A 26,277-nucleotide genomic window follows, 5' to 3' on the forward strand; every position below is an offset into this window, starting at 1 on the left:
AATAAAATCAAATAGAACTACAAATATAGATTGAATTTATATCTGATATTTGCCGTATCACGTACCATTATCGGGATTAGAGCTGTAGATTAATTGCGGGTGAAATGTGGATCATCCATCAACGCAGACCAGTCATTGGATCCTACAGATTATACGAAACGCTCAATAGCTAAAAAGAGTTGGATATCTCTTTTCTCCACGCCATCGCTTCGATGATATTCGGGAATTCAATTTGATATTTCGGTAATAGCTTGGTCGTGGCCCGTGACAGATCAGAGTATAGAATTTCTAAATTCTAATACCTTCCGCATGGGCATAGGTTTAAAAAAATCCGATAGGACCCTTTTATTTTTTCGGGATATATTGTGTCTGCGAATGTCATTATCTGTTCAGCTGGAATAAAGTTTAGCGTAGGTACAAATCGTAAGCCGAACGTTTACGTAGTCGAAGATAAGCAAGGATAAAAACCAAAAAAATGGTTTTTGGGTTTTGGATATAAACATAACGTGGCTATTTCTGTCACAGACAATTTCAAACTTAAACTTAAATGACAGGTCTAAATCCCCTTCGTACGCTCCTGCTGAAGGGATAGCACCAGATTTAGTCCTGTCAATTTACTTTAGAGTTTATGTACAACACAAGTAATATGTGTTTAATAAAACTACAGTTTTTTAAAACTACAGACAGACACTTTAATTTTAGGTATTCAATTAATAATATCTAGTGGTTCGCCCCAAACTAAGACCTCATGGCATTCCATATTTCCTGATAATTTTATTTATATGAAGTTTTATAATGAAACCTGATTGAAAAATGCCTACTATCATGGGGTATTTAGAAAAGTGATGCGTTTGAATTTTGTTCTACCTTATAAATAAGCAAGTTGGTTTAACTTTACTGAAGACTCAACTTCGGTAAAATATTTTTGTCAATATACGTCAAGCAAAATCCAAAGACTTGGATCAAACACCTAAATCTTTTTGTGAGATAACATTTTTAGAAGCCTCAACTTAGGTAGGGTAGGTATAAAGCATGTATAACGTGAAATTTTATCTAAGAAAATGTGCACTTGATCTTATGAATGATTTGCGGAGAAATCTTGTTTACAGCGTAGGCACCGTTACATAGCTTGTTTGTTAGAACTACTTTTTCTATTCTTGAAATCATTGTCTAAAATATCAAGCTAAACATCAAAACTAATTTAAGAAGTTTTGAACAAACTTGTATCTATAATACAAAGAACGATATGTCCAAAGTTATTTTTGATAAGAGTTATAAAACTTAAATTCTCCTGTGTTATTTTTAGCCAATGCTCGTCGACGGTTAAAAGGTTTTTATTTTCTCTTCGACGTACTACAATCTTGTATAAATGAAACAAAAGGACGCTTAACTAGATATTGAGCTTTTGAGTAGGTACTCTAAGTTGCTTCACTAAGTACCTACCGGTGAAATTTGGCTTCACGCCAAAGTGTGTATTATTCAGAGTGTTCTTACGTACTCCATATTTTTTAGCTTTAGGTATAAGTACTTTTAGTTTAGTAGATATACATTTTTTATCTATCTATGCAAAATCCTACTACCTACCTAGTTGAAAAATATCCTGAATTAGGTAGGCCTACTCATTCATTCATTCATTCATTGGATTGTTCATAACTTAGGTATAGGTAAGTATAAGTCATATAGGTAACATAAAAATGTATGCGCAATATAAGAAGGAGGTAAGGAAGGATTCACAGATCGTTAGAACCAAAATAATATAGTTTATCTATATTTACACATGTTTTAGATACTTATTAGCAATTAATGTGGCAAAAGCAACCGCCGAATTTCTTGCTAGTTCTTAACAGATTTATTATAAATGCTATTACGAACGAAAGTGGTAGATTAATTTCAGGGTTTAAAAGCACTTTACAAAAAGTTGGTTTGGATGAAAACTTTCTATTTCGATTAATTTCATAATATTATTAGCCGATGTCCGCGAGTTCGTCCGCATGGATTTAGGTTTTTTTAAATCCCATTGGATCCCTTTGATTTTCCGGGATAAAAAATATCCTATGCCACTTAATGAAAAAACTCCTCGATTGCGATGCTTTTGCGATGTGATTGAAGGATAAACCAATAAACAAACACACTCTGGCATTGATATTAAGGGTACTGATATAGGCACCTACATAGCTTCGTATTTGGACAAAAACGACTTATTGAAAAGAGATTGAAAATGATGATAAAATAGTATTTGCTGCCTTAAGCCGTTTTGAAGGTAAATAATATATTTGCGGGCGATCAACGATATATCCCTTAAGCCCACTATAAATAATCACTCAAAACCGCTCGTTAGACGCAAACATAACCCACGTCTGTTCCCTGTCCATTCAGCATCATTTATGTGCTTATTCTTGAAGATAATATATTATGCTAGCTTAAATATTAAGCTGGTGTTTGACTTTCAAAAGTTAAAAGTTTTGCTAAATTCTATGCCTTGGTACAACAATTATCTTAGCATACTATCAAGTAACAAATAAATAATTAGTAGATAAGAGCCTCAATAATTTTATAAGGAAGGCCTCAAATTAAATTTTTGGTATACAGGTAGATTTGAGTTTTACTCTTAGATTAAGTCATCTATATTTACTTACTAACATTATAAAGTACAGTTTGAAAGTTTTCTTTCACTAGTAGAAAGCGACATTATTTCTGAGTGATATAAGCTATATGTTATTTCAAGAAATTAGAGATCCCTACGAACATTGTATGTAATAAGCTACCCGTGCGAAGCCGGGTCGGGTCGCTAGTAAGACGTTATAACCATAGTCCACTCTTAGTTCAAGTTCCCGGTTAAAATAGAACCTAGGTACTACGTTACAAATAAAAATGATTTGTAATAACAATTGTATTAAGTATGCTTTAGAAGCTTTAAGAGCACGAAATAACAGAGTGATAATCCCATGAGTATCGTTACACTCGACATAAAAATAAAAATAACGTGTTACAAGCGTGCTACATTGGAGTATCTCGTAATTGCTTTACATGTTTAAAATTTAGAGGATCAAAACCTTTTGGGCGCAGGGAGCTATATTTTATTAGGGTTCCGTACCTCAAAAGGAAAAACGGAACCCTTACAGGATCACTTTGTTGTCTGTCTGTCTGTCTGTCAAGAAACCTAGAGGGTACTTCCCGTTGACCTAGAATCATGAAATTTGGCAGGTAGGTAGATCTTATATCTGAAATTTGGTGAAAAATCTGAAAACCGTGAATTTAGGGTTAGATCACACAAAAAAAATTTAATTGTGGTCATGAACTAATAATTAGTATTTTCAACTTTCAAAGTGAGTGACTATATTAATCTGTTTTTTATGAGCTTTCTCAGTCTACCGTCAACAGAAGCTATTAATTCGAGTATTGAAATATTTCTGCATATTTGTGTCGAATGTCGAAGCTTCGTGTCGAAGAAGTCTCATAAAAATTATAATAAAAAAGGCGTCTATTCTTTTCATCAAACGTGATAAGGTCACAAACAGATAGACACACTTTCGCACATAATATAAGTATGGATGATGTATTCGAAAAGAATCATGTCACGTTTTTAATATTGGCTCAAAAGCTTTATATTGAACGCCATTTGATTTATATCTCTAATGTAATTCTCAATATATTTTCAATGATAAAAAATGTCTGAAACTTTAATCCTCAGTTGCCCGGGCGTCCTGCGTGTGAAGCATTGAAGAGGGTCGTTTTTTAATTTGAAATATGGCTAACTTATTTTCTTAACAGTTTTTTAATATAAAAACAAAAGACTTGCCATAAAATACCTATCCCAGTTCTAAGTCCTAGTATTATTAAGTAAGAAAATACTTTTTTTCAAATAATTGGACACGTTTTCTGAAAAACTTCCAACCCACAATCAAATCAAAACAGAAAACATACATATTATTTTATTGAACAAACTATCCAACTACGTGACTACGTTAAAATGAATGAATATATTTTATCGATATTTCTAGAAGCTGCGATAGCCTTGTAGTTAAAACGTCCGCCTGTTAATCGGAGGTCGATGGTTCGATCCCGGGTACGTTTACCTTTAGCTTTTCGGAGTTAAAGAGTTATATTATGTTAAATAGCACTTGCTTTAACGGTGAAGAAAAACATTGCGAGGAAACCTGCATGCCTGAGAGTTTTCCATAATGATTGGAAAGGTGCGTGGTAGACTATGGCAAAATTCCTTCTCGCTAATGGAGACTCGTTGTGCTCTGTAGTAAGCCGGCGATAATATGTTGATCATGATGATAAGATATGACCCATTATATTTCTTAAATAAACATCCAGGAAATATCTATAATATTCCATTTGCGATGCGACATGTCATTCTTGTGTAATCGCCCAGCTGGGAATCAGTTTGTTCATTACAATACAGGTTTTTTTTTTCAGAAAATAGGTAATAGTAAGTACCTACGCCCAAATCAAATTGAATTACGAGTAAAAGTCCGTTTAGCAAAGCGGGGAGGATCTTTCTAAATATGATAGGTCTGGCTCTCCAGGAGCACCAACTTTTTTAATAGAGATAAAGAGCAAACAAGCAGGCGGGTCACCTGATGTTAAGTGATTACCGCCGCCCATGAAATTTGGAAATTCAACACCATTTGCAGCACCAGAGGAACCGCCGATGCGTTGCCGGCCTTTCAGGAATTTGTAGATCCGCCCTTTGAATAACCCCATGTTGTAATCTAAAGGGAACACCGCCGAAGGGAGTTGATTCCACAGTTCCACAATTGGAAGATATACTTTGAATAGTAGGCACAATAATATTTCTATTCCTATTTTCTTTCATGTACCTATTTGTTATTTCTCTTAGACATTATGTGCGTCCGTGCTTACCCAAAGGTAACATGTTATTAGCAGTAAGATCAATTTCCCTATTTTATCTTCTTGTTTTTAGCTCCAATACTTTGGTTTCTGATGGTAAGTAGTTATCAACGGAAAAACAAATGGCATGTTTACTTTAATAGCTATAAAAGTCAGTATAATGAACAGTTTATATTTATTATCTCAGCAGGGTACATGCAAATTTTGTTTGCAGCTGTTGTGTTTATGACAGTAAAATGAATTTAAGCTCTGAGAGCAACTCCACTTAAGTATAATGTTCCTATTTTATTATAAACCCGCAGTCATATTATTGTTTGCATAAATGAAGGAGGTAGGTATACTGTAGTGGAAGATAATACATCTTTGCAGGTCAATTTACTATGTATGTACTTTTTTATATTTTTTATTTTGAATGGTGGCCATTTTAAAATTCACTATCTTGGTTTTTTATTATTTTTTGGTGTTTATAGCGGCAATAGGAATACCTAGTCATTATCTCTCAACTCTCTACCAATTACGGTTCATGAGATAAGTAGGTACAGTCCGCGGACAGACGGACGGAAGGACAACGGAGGCTTGGTACCTAATATGCTAAGTAATAGGTAGGAACAACTTGGGAATTTGTAATTTTTAAATTAGGCATCTCTGGTATAGTGTGGTGGGTTACGGCCGTGGCTATTACCATTCACCACCCTACCGGCAAAGCCGTGCCGCCAAGCGTTCTGGTACGATGCCGTGTAGAAACCAATGAGTATGATGGTAGCTTCTAGCTCTTCTTAGTTACTAGTTAGCCTACTTCCAGCTTAGACTGCATCATCACTTCTTACTACTTAGGAGAGATTGCAGTCAAGGGTTAACTTCTAATGGTAGGTATTAAAAAAAACTCTTTCGCATTTATTAATATGGGCAGTGATGTTTATTAACAATAATGAACATTCTTTTGAATAGGATTTATATTTGCCGCATCACGAGCCATTACGCAGTATTAGAGCGAGGGTTAATCGTGACTGGATCATCCATCAATGTAGTCTTCCAGTCTTCTGTGGCACATTATATGGAGCGCTCGACGGATACCTCTTTCAACTAAACGTTCTTTGGCCCAATGATAGGCAGAAATTGAAATGTTATTTGCCTGTGTGATGTTATTATTTATTGGTACAATTGACTCAATAAATCGGGTTTGGCATGTGTGAATATAAGAGGAAAGGTGACTGACTGATCTACCAACGCACAGCTCAAACTACTGGACGGATCGGGCTGAAATTTGGCATGCAGATAGCTATTACAACGTAGGCATCCGTTAAGAAAGGGTTTTGGAAATTCAACCCCTAAGGCGGTGAAATAGGGGTTTGAAGTCGCGAGCATAAGCTAGTCGAAATAAAAAAAAGGAAAAGCTGACTGACTGACTGATCTATCAACTCGCAGCGCACACGATAGGACGGATTGGGCTGAAATTCGGCACATAGATAGCTATTATGACGTAGACAATAGACATCCGCTAAGAAAGGATTTTTGAAAATTCGACCCCTAAACGGATGAAACAGGGGTTTAAATATGTGTAGTCCACTCAAAATCGCGGGCATATGAGAATATAAAGGTCCTAATTGCTCAAGAGCAAACCACAAAACTGTTGTAGGTTCTAAGTTTTAACCAATCCTGGTAAAAAAGAGGTAAAAATAAGAAGTACTACTAATAAAAATTGCTGCCCATACTATTAATACTAAAGTGAGTGTTTTATTAGTTGGTCTTGGTTTGTTTTTCAATCATGTAGCAACGAAGCACCGGGATTTTAAAATACCGTAAGCTGATGTGCAAGTGGTGACAAAGTTGTCTGGAACCAACCCGCGCTGAGCTTTCAGTTGCCCACACGATGGTGTAGTGTATCACTCGCTACCCCTATTTCACTACCCCTATTATAAATGCGAAAGTGTGTTTGTTTGTTGGTTTGTCCTTCAATCACGTCGCAACGGAGCAAAGAATCGACGTGATTTAATTTTATTTGCGCACGCCACGTCTCGCTGTCACGTTTTGTGTCCTAAATGGGAAACAGGAATAGAAGTCATGCCTTTTTGAATAAAAACATTGTTTGATAAATAATTCTTCGTTTATTTTTGCGTGGGAAATGGGACGTGTCGCGCTTCAATCTTTTTACTAAATAAACAGTGAAAACTGAACAACCGGATACGCTGTAATATAAAACAAGTAATAAACTATTACTTGACTATACTATAAACACACAGTCAGTACTACAAGGAACTGTTGATTTCTGATATTCGTATTTCATTTATTTGGAACCGATTTTAGTATGTACAAAAGTGCAGTGTGAAATAACAATACCATTTGGAACTCGATTTTATTTTATTATTCGAGTTACAAATATCTGTAAGTATAAAAGTATAATATAATATCTGGGTGGATAGTTCCAATGAGCTACAATAGATAATTAATCATTATCTAATAAAGAGTGTGTAGTGAGTAGGTACCTACTGTAAGTCGTTGAGAAAACTCCAACCGTTCTAAACTGTATAACATTTGCAGTGGAATACAATTTTGTAAAAATTAAGTGTGTCCACTGTCCATGCATTAGTTATAATAAAATTATTACCTATGCATTGCGTGCGCCCCACAAAGAATTCTCATAGCTAACTATTAGTAATTATATTTTGCACTTGTATGTACCTACCTACTCCAAGCGCGTTTTGTACAAGGACTCCCATAGAGTCAGCCGGTTAGTTAAGCCATAATCCTTGAATACAAATACTTACCCGACAATGTTGTACAGAATAATAGGTTGGGATAGACCGTTCCTAGATACTTGCTATTTGAAACAGGTGTCAGTGCAATATTCCGGAACTACTATGCCATTCCCCATAATACGATATTAGGTACCTATCTTGTTCAGGATTCATATCGTGTTGGCTGCGACCATGCAGATTGCAGAGCGCACTTTCCTTAGCTAGAAGTAGTAATTTACGTCTCTCATATTCTTGTTATGCCGATATTTTTAACCGACTTCAAAAAAAGGAGGAGGTTCTCAATTCGTCGGAATCTTTTTATTTTATTTTTTTTATTTTTTTTTATGTATGTTCCCCGATTACTCGAAAACGCCTGGACCGATTTTGAAAATTCTTTTTTTGTTTGAAAGGGTATACTTCAAAGTTGGTCCCATTTCAATTTGGTGAAGATCTGATGAACATCTTCGAAGATAGATACTGGAACTCCTCAACGGATAAGAGTAAATTGCTCGCGATCAGTGTAATAGCTTAGTAAACAGTAGATTTTTAACCAGTCATAGCATAATTGCATGGGGCCACTAAAAATTGTGAAATAAAAAATTTTTACAAAAAAAATAAAAACCGACTTCGTTACACAAACACTAAAAATTGAAAAATAATTTAATTTATTACCGAATATATTATGTATACAAGAGTTAATATAGTTCCATAATAATATTTTTTGGGGTCGGTGCCAATGAGGTGCCATTGTGGAGTCCCATAAAAATATGAAGTCTAGACGATTCGCGCAGCTAAAGCTAATTGGCACCGGCACCAAAAAGTATTATTATGGAACTATATTAACTCTTGTATACATAATAATTATATTCGGTAATAAATTAAATTATTTTTCAATTTTTAGTGTTTGTGTAACGAAGTCGGTTTTTATTTTTTTTGTAAAAATTTTTAAAGGTTAGATTGAAAATCTTATAAACAATCTTTTTAATTCGAGTTTTCAAGCGTAGATACACACAGCTTTTCATTTAGCTCATAAGTACTCCAGAACGTTTAATCTTCTAAATATATAAAAGGAAAAGGTGACTGACTGATTGACTGACTGATCTATCAACGCACGGCTCAAACTACTGGACGGATCGGGCTGAAATTTGACATGCAGATTGCAGATAGCTACTACAAGGTAGGCATCCGCTAAGAAAGGATTATTGAAAATTCAACCCCAAGGGGGTAAAATAGGGGTTTGAAATTTGTGTATTCCACGCGGATGAAGTCGCGAGAATAAGCTAGTCTCATAAAAAATCTTTTTAATTCGAGTTTTTCAAGCGTAGACAAACACAGCTTTTCATTTAGCTCATAAGTACTCCAGAACTTTTAATTATTACTTAAACATTTTTTCACCCAGCTTTACAAAATAAAAATGCATATTGCCTGTAAAATTCCAAGTGCAAAGGCCAGTTGATGCCAAAACTGGCATACCGATTTAATCAAGCTAAAACAACACACGTCCCAGCTCCCTTTATCGCACAACGTTCCAATCTGTGTGAAGTAAAGACTGGTGATTGTGCTTCGCTACAAAGATAAAATTAATACAAACACATGCAATTTTTCGACATAGAGCTTACAATAGTTTAGAATAATTAGAATAGGTACATTTTTCCCCATTATATTTTTCGATTATAAACTCTTGACACAAATGGAAGGTAGATACAATTTGTTATCGTCATCATCATCATGATCAACCCATCGCCGGCTCACTACAGAGCACGGGTCTCCTCTCCGAGTGAGAAGGGTTTTGGCCATAGTCAACCACACCACAGTCAATTAAGCTGTGTGATAGCCTAGTGGTAAGGAGGTCCGCCTTCTAATCGGAGGTTGGGGTTCGATCCCGGGCACGCACCTCTATCCTTTCGGAGTTATGTGCGTTTTAAGTAATTAAATATCACTTGCTTTAACGGTGAAGGAAAACATCGTGAGGAAACCTGCATGCCTGAGAGTTCTCCAATTTGATATAAACGTAATTAAAGAAAATGTAACTAATTCCGCCCAGTACAGCATGGACATATTATTATTCTAGCTATAATTCAAACTACTGTTTGCATAAAACAATACAAACACTCTTAGCTCGGTAAATCTGTGTACCTAGTGAAAGTCAGCAAAATACTGTTTTTATTTTTTGGCTTTCATCTGTACTAATGTTATTAATTTTAAAATGCCAAAGTGTGTCAGTCTGCTAGATTTTCACGGCCTATACTTTTATCTAATTTTGACGTATTGACGAATTTTGTGCAGAAATAGCTTGCTTCCTGGGACAGCCATTGGCTACTTTATGTCAAAGAAAATCAAAGGTACCCACGGAATTTTCAAAGACCTAAATCCACATTTACGAAGTCGTGTTAATCATCTACTTCTAAATAAGTAAATAGCTTGTCTGTCCCATAGCCTACAGTGGTAATCTAAAAATATAATATTTATTTCCATTTTCCAAAGGCAAGTCTTCAATCATTATTCTTACAGAATAATTCTGAAACGTTACGAACCTATTGTGTAGAAACTTTGGGGTTTACAAACAACAATAAGGTTTTGTTAGTAGATCCCAAAGTTGTGAGTTCTATAGCATTCATGCTTCCAATTCGAGCAAATCTTGGTTTTACAATTAACTAAGTGTTAATTAGTAGATAAATTACATAATTTTTCAAGTAACAAACTCAACACGATAAAAATCAGAAGAAATATGTTTATAGTAAGTAGTTTTTATTTTTAATGTAAAAATATTTTATACTAGATGATGCCCGCGACTTCGTTCGCGTGGATTTAGGTTTTTGAAAATCCCGTGGGAACTCTTTGATTTTCCGGGATAAAAAGTAGCCTATGTTTTTCCCCAAGATGCAAGCTGTCTCTGTACCAAATTTAGTCAAAATCGGTTGAACGGTTGGGCCGTGAAAGGCTAGCAGACAGACAGACACACTTTTGCATGTATAATATTAGTATGGATAAATATTTTAGTATTTAACTTATTTCGCAACCTATTAAGATGCCAAAATGGAGCACACAAGCAGAAACATTTTTGATTTATAATATTAAGTGTATCTACAAGTACCAATGATAAATTATATTACAATTAAAAAATACGAATTTATTGATAATTAAAACACAAATTTAACAGACACGACAGGCAGACAGACAGAAAGACAACAAAGTGATCCTATAAGGGTTCCTTTTTTCCTTTCGAGGTACGGAACCTAAAAAATAAACTAGACTAGATTTAGAACTAGACTTTTCAGTGCTAAAGGGAAGGTGTACATTTCAGACGAGGACGTCCAAAAGTGTATTACTTACTTCGAAACTCTAGCACTGAAATCTAATTTTTTAAGGCTTTTGGATAGTCGAGTTAATATTTAATATTTTTTAAAATATTTAACTAGATGATTGTCGCGACTTTGTCTGTGTGGGTTTAGGTTTTTAATACCGTGGGAGCTTTTTGGTTTTCCAGGACAAAAAGTATAACCTATGTCCGTCTCCGGGATGCAAGCTATTTTTGCACCAAATTTCGTCAAAATCGGTAAAACAAATGGGTCGTGAATAGGTAACAGACAGACAAGGTCTAGTCTAGAAACCTTAGATTTTGCATGTAAGCTTTCTTTGATAACGTAGACCTCTACTGACAGGATTTACAGAAATTACACCCGCACAAAGTCGGGGCATATTAAGTATCTAGTACCTAATATTTAAATCAGGCATAGTAAAAAAAGGTAATATTACCGACCTTAGGTAACACGGCATCAGATTGTATTGAAATGAAACATAATACGGTATGAAAATAACCAGGAAACGTGACACGGGATATTGCAAATGGTGTCACGAGCATGCCAATAAGATGGCGTTAGGTGTAGGTAACTAGATAACCTGCATGATGTGGTATTAAATTGCATTAGGATAAAATAAATCCCACAGAATTAATTAATGTACTTTTTCTGTTACTTATTTAATTTACAAATAAGTCTGTTATTTTTTTATTCTGTTACTTATTTAATTTACAATTTACTCAAGAGACTTAAAACGCAACATCAAACCAAGAAAAAAGTAAAGGCATGAAAATTATTTCAATAATAAAATAAGTGTAGAAATATATCCTCTCCATCGGAATAATCATATTATGACCAGGTTTGCTGTTTACCGATATTCTAAAATAGGTTCTTCAATATTAGAGGTAGGTACAAAACTTTGTAGGTATGTCTGATCTGTTCTAATCCATAAACTTAAAAAATCTCATATGTTGGCTTCAAGATTTGTTCGTCACCATTGTGTCTGCGTTTAATGAAAAAACTTTGTATACAGGAAAACTTAAATTATTTATAGACACCTATTAGGTAAACTTGGTATTATTAAGAAGTTATAGTTATTACCTATCAGAGTTGTATACTTAGAAAAATATAATTTATCATAATAAAAGTCGACTATTTATGACGTGCGGAACCTACTTTTACGGGTATTTTGTACCAGTTTAATAAAACAATTTTGCTACCTAGAGAATTTATGTAGAAAGAAAAAAAACAATTTAATCTTCGCAATTGCTAGCTTACGCCATCAAGTTGATTGCTCGTATCGGTGTTCGTGTTTTTCCCCATTTTCATATGTTAAAATATAATAATTGTTCTGACACGGGTTATTATAAAAAGAAAGGTAGGTAAGCCTAATTTTATTTCCTCAGGACAACATACATTAGTTTCTTAATACGTTTTGTAAAATTAATAAAGATTATTTATTTATTCATTTAAAACCTGAGACAAACCAGTGATAAGTGGATAAAAGAAAACTATAAAGTTTCCTGGTCTTACTACGGAATCCTTAAAATTAAAATTAAAAACCTAGGTGACGCGACTATACTTAGATATACAGATACATATTATTATGTTCTGTTCCGTAAAAAAATTGATTTGTAGAGATTTCAACCTTTTTAATTCGAGAGGTCATAATATTTTAAGCTTAAATCATTCAATTATACTGCATTATAAAGAGATGTAGGTTTTGTTTACTCCTAAAGGAGCGCCTTAGTGGTAATTTATAGTGGTCTCAAGGAGGCATATCTTTGATCCACGCAGATATCTTGGACGCAAAAAACGCGAACAAAAAAGGAGTGTCAGTTTTTAGGGTTCATATATGAATGTACCTATTTTGTCATTGAGTTTAAGAGCGCAGAATCAGATTTTATGTCATTTTAGGTAACGCTTAATTTTAAAAACTGTTCAAACATAATGATTTCCCTCAGAGAATTAGCATTAACTTTCTTCAGGACGTTGTTCACCACAATCACCGAAATGCGCATAATGACCTACATGCTGGATAAACGTCTGTGCGGGCCTACATGGGATTTAAATTCCATAGATTAAAACTATTTTGTTATATTCAGACTAAGTATAAACCTTTTTGTATGGATCACTATATTGTAACGATACACCTAATAATGGAGTCTATAAATATCGTGATGCCGTGACACGATACATTGTGGATGGTGTCACGTGTCTGCCAATAGAAACGTGCAGATAAGGTGATGTTGTCGAGTCATTTTGCTACAATTTATCTCAAGAAACCATTTTGCTATAAATAAAAATATCATTAATAGGGTGTACCCAATTTTTACAGATGAAAGGACAATGCTATCCTTATTACGCGGCTGTCCAAAAAATTTTTACAAAAAAAATAAAAACCGACTTCGTTACATAAACACTAAAAATTAAAAAATAATTTAATTTATTACCGAATATATTATGTATACAAGAGTTAATATAGTTCCATAATAATACTTTTTGGTGCCGGTGCCAATTAGCTTTAGCTGCGCGAATCGTCTAGACTTCATATTTTTATGGGACTCCACAATGGCACCTCATTGGCACCGACCCCAAAAAATATTATTATGGAACTATATTAACTCTTGTATACATAATATATTCGGTAATAAATTAAATTATTTTTTAATTTTTAGTGTTTATGTAACGAAGTCGGTTTTTATTTTTTTTGTAAAAATTTTTTATTTCACAATTTTTAGTGGCCCCATGGAATTATGCTATGCCTGGTTAAAAATCTACTGTTTACTAAGCTATTACACTGATCGCGAGCAATTTACTCTTATCCGTTGAGGAGTTCCAGTATCTATCTTCGAAGATGTTCATCAGATCTTCACCAAATTGAAATGGGACCAACTTTGAAGTATACCCTTTCAAACAAAAAAAGAATTTTCAAAATCGGTCCAGGCGTTTTTGAGTAATCGGGGAACATACATAAAAAAAAAAAAAAAAAAAAAAAAAAAAAATCCCACGAAATGAGAACCTCCTCCTTTTTTTGAAGTCGGTTAAAAAAGGAGTGTGTTTCAGGGTTTAGTACACGTATTGTTTATTCTTTATTTTCTGCGTAGGTATATTTTTATGTACCTGTAATATACACAATAATAATATTTTATGTATCTATGTCAGTTTAGATTCTTTATTCCACCATAACTGATAAATTCCGGAACAGATTTGGATGTACGGGTTATCAAGAGTCCTTAGGTAGGTACATCATCGCAATGTTACTGGCTATAAATAAAAAAATCAATATGGCGGATGTATTGCATTTTCAAATGTGAAGCTTTTCACTTTTTAGTTCGCCCTGCTAACAGGGCTGTCGTGTTTAATTTTTTTAATTAATAACGACTTGTTTTATTAGTAGGTACCTATTGTCTTAGAAACCTCATTGTTCCCACCGACAATAATTAGATAGATAGGTACTTACGCTAAAGCTCGGGAATGTACACAATTCGTTCAACAGTTCTCCTCTGAAGTCTTCAACTTTGAAAATGCTCTTATTAAATTAATTTGAGACTTTATTAATAAAAGAGGATGAACGAAGGCAAGCTTTCAATCTAGGATAGCTTCCTTTTAAAGCTAACATTTTAAAAGAAAAGGCTCCGTAAATTGCATCAGCCTACAGTCCAAGACCGGAACTGCCACTGGAAATGTGTAGGCGATAAGGATTTTTACATTAGAGCAAGGGAAATATAATGTGCTGCACATTAGGCTGCAACAACTCCTGTTTGGTGTGGTTGCAGTCAAGCGCATGCCTAAATAGTTATAAAATATATACACTATGTACAATTGTACATCGATCTAATCATTCATGTCCACGCAACGCTCGGTTTGACCTATGGCTACTTTTAGGCTACTTTGAGCACAACTACTGTGACCTGCTAGTCCAGCCGAGCCCTCTTGTCTTTGGCGTGTCCTATTACGATACGATTGACCCGAATTGATGACAAGATTCGCCTATTCAAGGAAAAACGTGTTACATTTGGCCATTGTGCCATTATTTATTCATTTGGCGTGTACTGAATATTAGATTAGTTTAAGGTGTCACAGAATAGATATAGAATCAACCTAGCTTTTGATCTATACCTATCTATATATTAACATATCATCATGATTAACCCATAGTCAGCTCATTACAGAGCACGGGTCTCCTTTCAGTAGGTATGAGAAGGGTTTGGCCATAGTCCACCATCACCCTGGCCAAGTGCGGATTGGCAGACTTCACACACCCTTGAGAAAATTATGGAGAACTCTCAGGCATATTGGTTTCCTTACGACGTTTTCCTTTAGCATTAAAGTGAGTGATATTTAATTTCTTAAAACACACACAACTCCGAAAAGTTACTTAGAGGTGCGTGCCCGTAATCGAACCCTTGACCTCCCGAATAGGAGGCGGACGTGGTAACCACTAGGCTATGACTGCTTATTCCATATATTATTATTAATATTATAAATACGAAAGTGTGTTTGTCTGTCTGTCTGTCTGCTATCTTTTCACGGCGCATCCGTTTAATCGATTTTGTTAAAAATTGGTACAGACTACGTAGTTAGTTTACATCCCGGGGACGGTCATAGGCTACATTTTATCTCGGAAAATCAAAGATTTCCCACGAGATTCTTAAAGACCCATTAACTGACTTTTATGAATCTCGGTACAGAGATAGCTTAGTACCTTATACTGGAGACTGACATAGGTTGCTTTTTACCCAGAAAATCAAAGAGTTTAAAAAAAATCTACACTCACGTGAATGAAGGCGCGGGCATCACCTATATTTATATGGGTTATATCAATGTAAATAAGACAATAAAAAAGTCTACTTTAGAATTTAGAAACAGCGCAAAAACCTGCCAATGCTTTTTATTAAATTTGTATTTGTATTTGTACATCGTATAGTTAGTGTCCCGTGGGTGAAAAGTTCATAATTCCCAACAAAGTCAATATGCCGGTTCTGTTGAAATTGTACGCGTTGTTACACATATTCCCATCTATTGGAAATCCTCGCTAAGCCGCACTCGATTTTATTGAAGGCTTAGTTTAACTAGGACTTTGTTTAGGTATACGCTGAATAGTCGAAGGAAAATCGCATCTTCGTATTATCTTAGGCTTAAAAGATCAATATCTTGTTTACCGTTTAGTAAATACCATTGATTGCTCGTGACTTTGACCGTGTTGAACTTTAGTTTTTCTGCGGTACCAAAATAAACTTTCATGCAGTAAAGTGTAGCCTAGGTGACCATACAAAGTTAAAATTGGTACAAATCTTAGAGCATTATGCTCTAAGATTTGTACCAATTTTAACTTTATGCTGATAAGTGGCGGGCACGAGCCGTGCCAAGTACGAGACACGGACGAGGCACGGATTCAAAACATCACGAACATTTTATATGAAGCAGTTTATGCTTCACCGTCGTGAAGCGTCCGTGTCTCATCAAGTGCCAACCACGTGTAAGCATAAATCATCCCTTAGTCCAGAAAAACAGACAAATATACTTCAGATATAGCTTACCGAAAATAAATCGTATGATATCAATTATTTGGCCTTTCAAGTGTGTGTGTAATGGATAAAAGTTTAACACACCTTAAAAAGTATAATTTTATTATGTATCTACCATCATTTCCGCCATGATAATTCATGGTGGTACCTATATAGGTAATTATTATTATATTAGGTATTTTTTTCTGTCCCTCTACGGTAGTAGAGCTATTTACATTTAAGAGTATGTACAGTACGTAAGAGTTTTGATTTTGTGATACAATTTATACACAATCAAACGAAAGCTTATGGGATTTAGATAACCTTCTGGGAAACCAACCATTTTACTGTGTAACGGATGTAAAACGTTAGTTTGTTTGTTTTGTTTCAATAATATCTATTTTTACGTCGTTGTTACTTTGTAATTAGACAATGAATTAGTTAATTGAGCCCTGATTAAATAAAGGCAAATCGTCGACTGACGTCTACTCGCTTCCGACTCGTTTTACTCAATTACTTTAAACGCTCGTCTTAGTTCTATTTCAGTTCGTAATTAAGAATAATGACATTCAATAAACAGTCCTATCACAATGTCATAAGGTTCAATTTTTTTAGACGCAAACTACTTGCAGTTACCGTTCTAACTGTTGATATTCTTTATTGTAGAACTGTTTGTAACAATCTCAAGGTAAGTATCATCATCAACTGATTGTAGAATTTTTAATCACTTTATTTTAATAATCACCAAATCATTGGACATTTTATATTTTGGCAATTATTAATTTTTTGTCGTAGGTTATTTAAGTAAATATTTTACTTTGTTTTTCTAGATATTATATTCGGAGGAAACAGTTATCTAATTAATGTTCTTTTGTCAGAAGTCTGCAAAATTAAGTAAGAAACTTTTGATTTGCTAAGTTTGTGGAAGATACTTCCTGTGAATATCTTGTAGGTTATGTTTTCTCTTAAACTGCACTGGAAATACGGTATCTTACTTGGCAAGCGAGGCTACGAATTATCTGTAATAATGTGTCAGATTACTCACCGTAAGTATAAAGTGGAGGGACGCGGTATTTCACGGAGGCTGTACATGCTATCGCGCCGCTGCCGCCGCCAAGTTGTAAGCCGTGTGATAGAATTTGAACGATCGTGCCCACGACGGTCACAGTCCAGCCCCAGCCTCCTTCAGGGTAGTACCGCCGTGCCAATGTGAGGGCAGCGCGAGCTCGTAGAGCTGCTGCTGTTTCAGCGCCCACCGTTGCGCCTGCGCTAGCGCACCTAATACACCACATATTTTAATAAAATGCATGCAAATCCTTGCGATGTCCTTCCACCTTTAAATTAATAGCTTCTAAAAAATAGCAGGCCGATTGTAGATAAGGATATTCTTTGCTAGAATACCATATCATAGCTTTCTTTTAAGTCAGATCGTGTCAAGTTTTAGGCAAATATTGGTATGATCCTGTTTTACATGACTGCCCAAAAAAGGAGTGTAATGTTTTTACCACCATAACTTCTAAATGCTTGAACAGATTTGGATGTATCGTTAGAATCCTTACATCATCACCTTACAAAAGAATCAACATGGCAGGCTTGTGTTATCATTTCTTTTGTATTTAGAATGCATGGACTATTTGTAAACTATTTACAATGGATAAAACTTATAACCAAAATTCAATAAAGCACTAACCGGCGAAATTGAGTCACCTCTCGAGCAGCTTCATATCCAACACTTTTAGATCGTCCACGCTCGCTGTATTTACTCTTATTGTTCGTCGCAAATTTTGGTCGAACGACACCACAAGTGCACAACACATCTTCAGGTCGTGGTTTGGGTATTGGCTGATATTTTGAAGGGCATTCAATATGGCAGTCACATTCTGGTGTTCTCCAGGAGAGAAGGCGTTCCAGTAAGGTCCGTCGGCGCACTGATTTAGGTTTTCTGTCTGAATTACCTTGGCCCGTGTCCGCGGGAAATGATGAGATACGATCGGCGTCCTGCGCGCCGAGAACAACCTGCCTATCATAAGTGATTTTCTTCTGCGTTTCTCTATTGTTGCGTGCGGACGCTGGGCTGAATGTGTGCGTAATAGATCTTTTATCCGTACCATAGACTGATCGCGATGGGCCGTTCTTTGCAGTAAAGCCATTCTGTATATTCTTGACGTCAGTATAAAGGGATTTCCAAGTGGCGATTACTTCGTCGCGAACAACAGCCTCCTCGATATCTGGGTCAGTGTTGGAATCAGGTATTTTATTCAATGGTTGGGTTACTTCGGCTGTGATCGGTGCCTCCCGGAGCTTTGAGGGCAAGCTGTCACACCGGCGGAGCGTCATTGTTGTTCACGTTTGTTGATCGCATTTTTGTAAATATTTTTTTTGAAAGTTAGCAAATTTCACTTTTTCACTTCACATCTCACACAGCCGAAAGTATAACCTGCAACAAACAAAAAACAAATTAAGAGTATGATCCTGCAAAAACAAATCTCTACCTTTTTAAGACGTGCGTAGTTAATAGTAGTAGTAGGTACTTAGTAGTAGTTTCATACTTAATTTGAATACATGTGTCAACGCTTCTTATTAAGTTGACAGTGCGTTCGCGGCCTATCGGAACTATCACGTAGATTATGCCTAAAATTTGTCTATGGTTAGCGAATAGTACTTTAAGAATGTCAAAAATAAACCGTTACACACACAAACTCTCCGCTGAAAAGTACGTTGTTTTATTGTTCCTTCTCCGAACCTAAAAATTAGAAGATCTGCCTATCGGGTCTTCGGTGTTAGTTCAAATAACTAACACATGTACAATATCGAAAATTCAAGGTGAAAAATAGCGGTTTGTAATTTGTCTAGTCCACGCGGACGAAGTCGCGGGCTTAAGCTAGTAATATATAAAAAATAATGTTTGTCTATGCGTCTGTTCTGCATTTTGTTGTTACGTCGCCTACTATGCATTCGCATAATAGTTCATCTGATCGTGCTGTTTATTAGATAGGTACAGTAATTGTTCTTAGCACTTGCGTTTGCGTGAAAGTATTTGACGTACCTACTTACCTAATACCACTTAACATACCGCGCGAGTTTAAATTGAAAGAGGCATTGTAACGCACTCTGCACCATCGTAAAATACTAATGTACTTTTGATTTTTTTTTCATTTGCATGGCGGCCATTTTGATATTTTATTAATTGTTGTTATAGCGGTAGGTAATAAGAATACACACTGCTACACACTGTGCAAAAACTTCAACTCTCTACCTATTACAGTTCGTGAGATGCAGCTCGCTGACAGACTAACGGACGGATATACGGACTGACTGCGGAGGCTTAGGATTCTGTTAACAGCCTTCGGGCACGGAAGCCTAATATCGGTATTTTGTGGTAATTATTTTGTTTTTCTTTGATAATTAATATTTACCTATTAGGTATACCTAAGAAGCAGACAATTCTTTAGTTATTCGGTATTTTATAAACCTACAGATTTTTGTAACATGATTTCAGTGAAGTAAATTCTATGAATAATTCATTAGGTCGTACAGGTAGGTATTACTAAATGGTATTTATGTAAATTGAGATTTAAGGTGGAATGTGCCTCAATAGCTCAACCGGTATAGGAGTGGACTGAAAACCGAAAGGTCGACGGTTCAAATCCCGCCCGTTGCACTATTGTCGTACCTACTCCTAGCACAAGCTTGACGCTTAATTGGAGAGGAAAGGGGGATATTAGTCATTTAATATGGCTAATATTCTTTTTTAAAAAAAAAAAAAAAAAAGTAAATTCTATGAATAATTCATTAGGTCGTACAGGTAGGTATTACTAAATGGTATTTATGTAAATTGAGATTTAAGGTGGAATGTTATTACAATTTGTTGGTTATACAGATTAACAAGTCGAAGTAGAATATTTTATAGCACCTAAATTTATCATCATCATCAACCGATAGACGTACACTGCTGAACATAGGTCTTTTGTAGGGACTTCCACACGCCACAGTCTTGCTTCGCCTGAATCCAGCGACTCCCTGCGACTCGTCTGATGTAGTCCGTCCAACTAGTGGGGTGTCTTCCAACGCTGTGTCTTCTGGTGCGAGGTCGCCGTTCCAGCACCTCGAGACCCCAAAGTCTATCGGTTTTACGAACTATATGCCCTGCATGGGCAGGCTGAAGTGGCAATGGTGCCACTTCAGCTTCGCAACGGCAAGCGGTGCATTCTTAGTAAAATCAGAGTTGAGAAAGATTGTAATATTTTACCTCAATGGAGCAGAAAATGGTAGATTGAATTTTGTGATTAAGATTGAAGAGTAGACAATGAATAGTCCTTAATCTAAAGAATGAGCATACCTATTTTACTTTTATGTCAAAATTAGAAACGCAAAAGTTTCCAGACAACATTCCATGCTGGTTATTCAGGTACGGATACTTTCGTTGCCTTATCACCTTTTAAGACAATTTTGTTTTTATTATCTACCTACTAATAATAAAAAGTAAGCTTTTAGTAAATGGCGAAAAATGCAGGTTTCAAATGTCATTCCATTTCGCAGGTCATTCATACCTTGTATTTACATTCACAGATTATTTTACTGCTGCTTTTTAGGGTTCCGTACCCGAAGTATGTCAACGAGCCCCTCTTACTCTCCTTCCGTTTTCTGTCTGTTTGTCTGTCAGCTGGCTGTATCTCATGACGTAATAGGTAGAGTTGAAATTTTCACAGAGAGTGTATTTTCTATTGCCGCTTTTAAAACAAATAATAATAATTTCAAAACTAATACACATGTACAACATATTATAATAAAAATAGCGATCATGTAAATTAAAAAGTTTTTTTAAAAACTGAGATACAAGTTAGCCCTTGATTGCAATCTCGCCTGGTGGTAACTGGTAAGTGATGATGACCTAAGATGTGAGTGGGCTAACCGAAGGAGTATGGCAGTCTTTATTAAGCCCCTTTGGTTTCTACACGGTATCGTACCGGAACGCTAAATCGCTTGGCGGCACGGCTTTGCTGTAGGGTGGCAACTAGCCAGTAGCCACGGCCGAAGCCTCCCACCAGACCAGACCAGAAATTTTGAAATTTATCCCAAACCCCTGCCGGGAATCGAACCCGCGACCTCCTACTAATAAGACCACAGCGCTTACCACTGCGCCAGGAAGATAGTCAAAATACATAGGTACATAATGTTGTACGATGGTACGGAACCTTCGCGTGCGAGTACAAGTCGCACTAGACCGGTTTTTAAATATTTATGTTTTCTGAGATAATCCACGGTCTCAGCTCGACTGCTAGGTACTTTATTATAATTTGCAGCCGTTATAATATAATGTTTATTAATATTAAGTCTCGACTATGGTCATTAAGGGCGTTCTTTCACCACCTCTGTGTAGGTATTGCAGATAAGGGTCGGTTTTGATCATAGAGCAGAAACAAAGAGGAGTTGGCCTAAGCAACTGTGCACTGTGATTTTCAACTAGGTCCTGACGTCATCACTGTGGGCGGGGCCTTAGTTAGTATGCTGTCTGCGTTCGTCAGGTTCACATATATTGAGACTCGTATTATCGGTGTGTTTTCGCGTTTTTTAAGAACAAAAGGATGAAGTGTTGTGTTTTATCGTGTCAAAGTTATTCAGACAGACGTTCTGATGCTATGAATGGTATCACATTTCATTTGTAAGTAATTTTATACGTAATTATTAAAATAGTTCTAGATTATTGACATCTAGTGTGAGATAGCTGAACTATGTAGTGACATCGATGTTAGGTCGCTAAGCGAGCAGTTTTGCTACTAACCCGCAGATGGAAAATTGAGAAGTGGGCGGCGTTCCACAACCCCTCACCCCGCAAAATGTCACTCGATATTTCATAGGGAAATCTTAATACAACATCTCCTCTTTGTTTCTGCTCTATGGTTTTGATGTAACAGCTTAAGTTTATTACCCGATTAGTAAATGAGCTTTAGTCGCAGAAAACAAGATTTCACGAATATGAGAACTCAAGAGGTCGATTTTTTACTCCGCAAGTCACTTAATTATTATTGAAAATGCCTTTTTAATATTTACATATCGAGGGGTGTATTAATGTGTTTTTTAATACTCTTTTTGTTGTTGTTGTTTCTAAAAAACGGTTAACTGCGAAAAGTAGCAAAAATCGCCTAAAAACGTAGCAATTTTCAAAACAGGATTGATGTTCCTAAAAAGTGCTACGTATGACCAAATTTTACGGTAGGTAGTTTTCAGTAGGTACCTATCTACTCAGTCGCTTACATTGCTGAATTTAAATAAATTTTCTTCATTGAAATTCAGAAGGCATGAAATTAACGTTCATACGTTTTTTATTCTAGAAATTTCAAGCTATCCACCAATATTGTCACTTTTTTGCGAGACATTTTTGCAATAAAGAACAGATTTCTGTATACTTACCTATAATTCTCTGAGATAAAATTACTCTAGCGAATAGGAGCATAAAATTGTTTTGATTTTTTAAGTCCAATTTCATAGATGTTTTCAGCATGGATGTACTTTTACAGGGTGTAACCAGAATGCTAGCAAAAACTTAGCGTTATTGTTATGCTACTTAAACACAATCCAATACCAATAACCATTTGCCTTAACTTGTAGTTTAGTAGTATTTTTCGACCCCGCAATGTATAGCGTGCAAAACTCGAGTCAACGCCCCGCCTACGACGTGGCATTGACTCCGAATGGTTTCCTTACGCAACGTTCGTTGATCTCTAGCGTTAGTCAGATGTTTTATTTGGAATATGAAGTTTTTCAAAATATAGCATTTTTTAAAGGTTTTTTCGCTTTTTTTTGATCTTATCGTATCTGTAATCATGTATATCTTGTATAATGATTCTTATCAAACCGTATAGATGTTTCTCCAAATCATTTATGTAAAAAATACATGAAAATTGACCATTCCGTCCTCACTCTGGATTTTTTACATGGATATAGTTGACTACCTACCTGGAAATTGACATAGACTGCACTTGTTATCCCGGAAAATTAAAGAGTTCCCACGTGATTTTCGAAAATCTAAATTTAGCGAATTAAGTCGCGGGCATCAGCTAGTCAGATATATAATATAGAAACTCCGTCAAACAAAAAAAAACCATTAAATAGTGCTACCTATGGGTCGTAAAATCGTGAAAATCCCTGATAAGGAACAGTCGTCAGATGTACTCAATTCATAAATCATATTACACAGTAGGCAGTAGACATTAATCACGACGTTGTACTGGCACACTGGAGCTCCTAATGAAATTGAGGCTAATTCGTCCGTAGCGCTGGAGTTCTATTTATTACTTAGATCCTTCGTTAGAACGAGTTGTTTTCCGCAGAAACGTACCTATCAGCAGTGATTTATATCTGCGTTCAAAGTAATATTATTTGGTGTTTGTCTCACTGCAACGGTCTAGCTAGAGCCGCGTATTCCGCGTATTGCGTTCACTGTACCTAATAGCTTGGATTTTTATGTTCATTCGGAGATACCGATGATTTTAAGGACTAGAGAGAGAGTCAGCGCGTGCCAGACCTTCGTTAATTTATAAAAGCTGAAAGTTTTTCTGCGTATTGTCCCTAACACAGGGAGGAAGTCTGTCTGTCCGTCTGCTAGCTTTTCACGGCCCACGGATTTGGACGAAGTTTGGTACAGATATAGCCTGCCTCCCGGGGTTAGGCTACTTTTTATCCCGGAAAATCAAAGAGTTCCCACGGGATTTGTGAAAACCTAAATCCACGCGGGCGAAGTCGCGGGCATCATCTAGTTATCCATAAAAACACGAGGACGCCCACCGTGGAGGAATAATATCCGTCACCTTACGTCGTATCTTGGTAGTATGGACTTCGGAGTATACGAATAGTGAATACCTACACGGTATACCATGAGACAGACGGGCCAAAAAGGTGTCCATAACTTTGTTAGCTTCTACGGTCACAAATACTAGACCGCCCGACGCAGAGGAAGAGATAACATAGAGGAAGATGCAAACTGGACTGATATCCCTGATATTGTAAATACTTACCCCAAGAAGGAAATCAAATTAACAAAAAGGCTTATTTTACAGTAAACGAAATAATTCCTAGCCTCCTATGACTGAATCAACGATCGGGTAATTGACATCGCCTGAGAGAAACGACTTGAAGAAAAAGCCTCGAGACCCGTTCTTAATTATGGCCTAAGTTTTGTGAAGAAGCTTTGTGGATTAAACTGCAAATGTCGCTCAATTAATAAATCATATTATACGCCAGCAGATATTAATCACGCCACCACTGGAACAGTACAAGATGTTAATGAAATTGCTGCTAATTCGTCCGGAGCGTTGGAGAGCTATTTATTAAGCGCAAGGAGACGTTTTCCGTAACAAAATTTTGTGAATAACTATATTTGTTATAATATTTAAATGTATTAAAGGCAAGGCAACGTTTGTATTGTTATAGTAGCGGGGCCAGGCCTTACAAGATGAATAGAGTGGGCTCTCAAATGTTGCAAGCAGTGCAGTGCTAGAAGAGTATCTATCGATAAAGACAGAGTACCTATTTACATATAATATAAATTAGATCTTCAAATAACATTAGTTGTATAATTAAAAATATTAAAAACATAACTGACCTGCCTAAAAACGAAAAAGTAAAAAACAATATTTGAAAATGGCGCCATAGGTATTAATTTTTTTTTATTTATAGCCAATTTCACTCGGGATGATTTAAGAATTCTTAAGATATTCCATACATCCAAATCTACAAATCTAGGTACAAATTTTTTTTTTTCAAAAAATTTATAGCCAATTTCACTCTGGATGATTTGAGAATTCTTAAGATACTCCATACATCCAAATCTACAAATCTGTTCAGGCATATAGAAGTTATGGTAGAATAAAGAAACTCACATACGTATAGTACGCGACAGGTCGAGATGATAATCGGGATGGGGACGCGCCGCACACTCGCACAGCCCCGCGCTTATCCAGTGCGGAATAGCACGGGTGACGTGCGGGTGTGCGAAGCGTCCCCCCACCACATACCTCAGTAAAATGCCATCTCGACCTGTCGCGTACTATACAATAGTATAGTTACATGAAGCCTGAAAACATTACACTACTTTTTTTGGGCAATTGTGTAAAAATATACTATTACGAGCAAGTACCGCCATAACATTCAGATCTGGCTCCATCCTGAACTTTGGGCCAGCACTGTTCAGGAAATTGTATTTATCTACATAAAAACAAAGTCTTTCGATTTTCTTTTTGTTCAAGTTTTTTTGCCTTATTGGGCATCTATCCTTATAATGCTTTTCTTAACGACGCGGACGTTGAATCGTATAAATCTGTAATCTATCATCTTTTCACACGTCTAAATACAGAACGTAAATAAAGCTTTGTGTTGTGTGGCATTTAATAACATTGCTTTATAGGATTTGCGGAGACAGTGCTTTTCATAGAGCGTTAGAATTTAATATCTCAATTCTTACACATCAAAGGCGCTTGACTTTACTATTCAAAAGTCCTCTGAGTTTTACTGTTTTCTCTCAGTCGCGTTCATCACGAACCTAATTGTAGACTATCATAGTTTAAGAGGTTGATAAGAATAGAGAATTCTCTACAAAAGGAGAAGGAAAACTTGGTATCACAGCAAAGGGACAGTATAACAAGCCATTTTTGAAAGGCAACCTCGTGGTTGCCTTTCAAAAATGGCGTGGTTGCCTTTCAAAAACACACTATACATGTAAAGATGATTTGATGAGAGCGTCAGCTTTATCAAAATCATTACTATCATACCTTTTCACGGCTCAGTCGCTGTTTTCATTTATTTACACATGTATCAATCATTTAAAACTAAAACATAATATAAAAAGACCAGTACAAAGGACAACAGCTTATCTCT

At 35.9% G+C, this 26,277-nt stretch overlaps 1 protein-coding gene across 1 annotated transcript in view; it reads right to left on the reverse strand.

The window, feature by feature from the left end:
* Positions 1-26,277, reverse strand: part of LOC117986592 (monocarboxylate transporter 10-like) — a 155,350-nt gene that overhangs the window by 96,080 nt on the left and 32,993 nt on the right. The window contains exons 2-3 of the mRNA XM_034973455.2: positions 18,095-18,841; positions 17,450-17,682 (exon numbers count right to left, since the gene is read on the reverse strand). Of these exons, the coding sequence (XP_034829346.1) occupies positions 17,450-17,682; positions 18,095-18,741 (880 nt within the window). The 5' untranslated portion in view covers positions 18,742-18,841. The remainder of the gene's footprint in view (positions 1-17,449; positions 17,683-18,094; positions 18,842-26,277) is intronic.

This window comes from Maniola hyperantus, chromosome 11 (assembly GCF_902806685.2).
Source record: "Maniola hyperantus chromosome 11, iAphHyp1.2, whole genome shotgun sequence".
Taxonomy (NCBI): domain Eukaryota; kingdom Metazoa; phylum Arthropoda; class Insecta; order Lepidoptera; family Nymphalidae; genus Maniola; species Maniola hyperantus.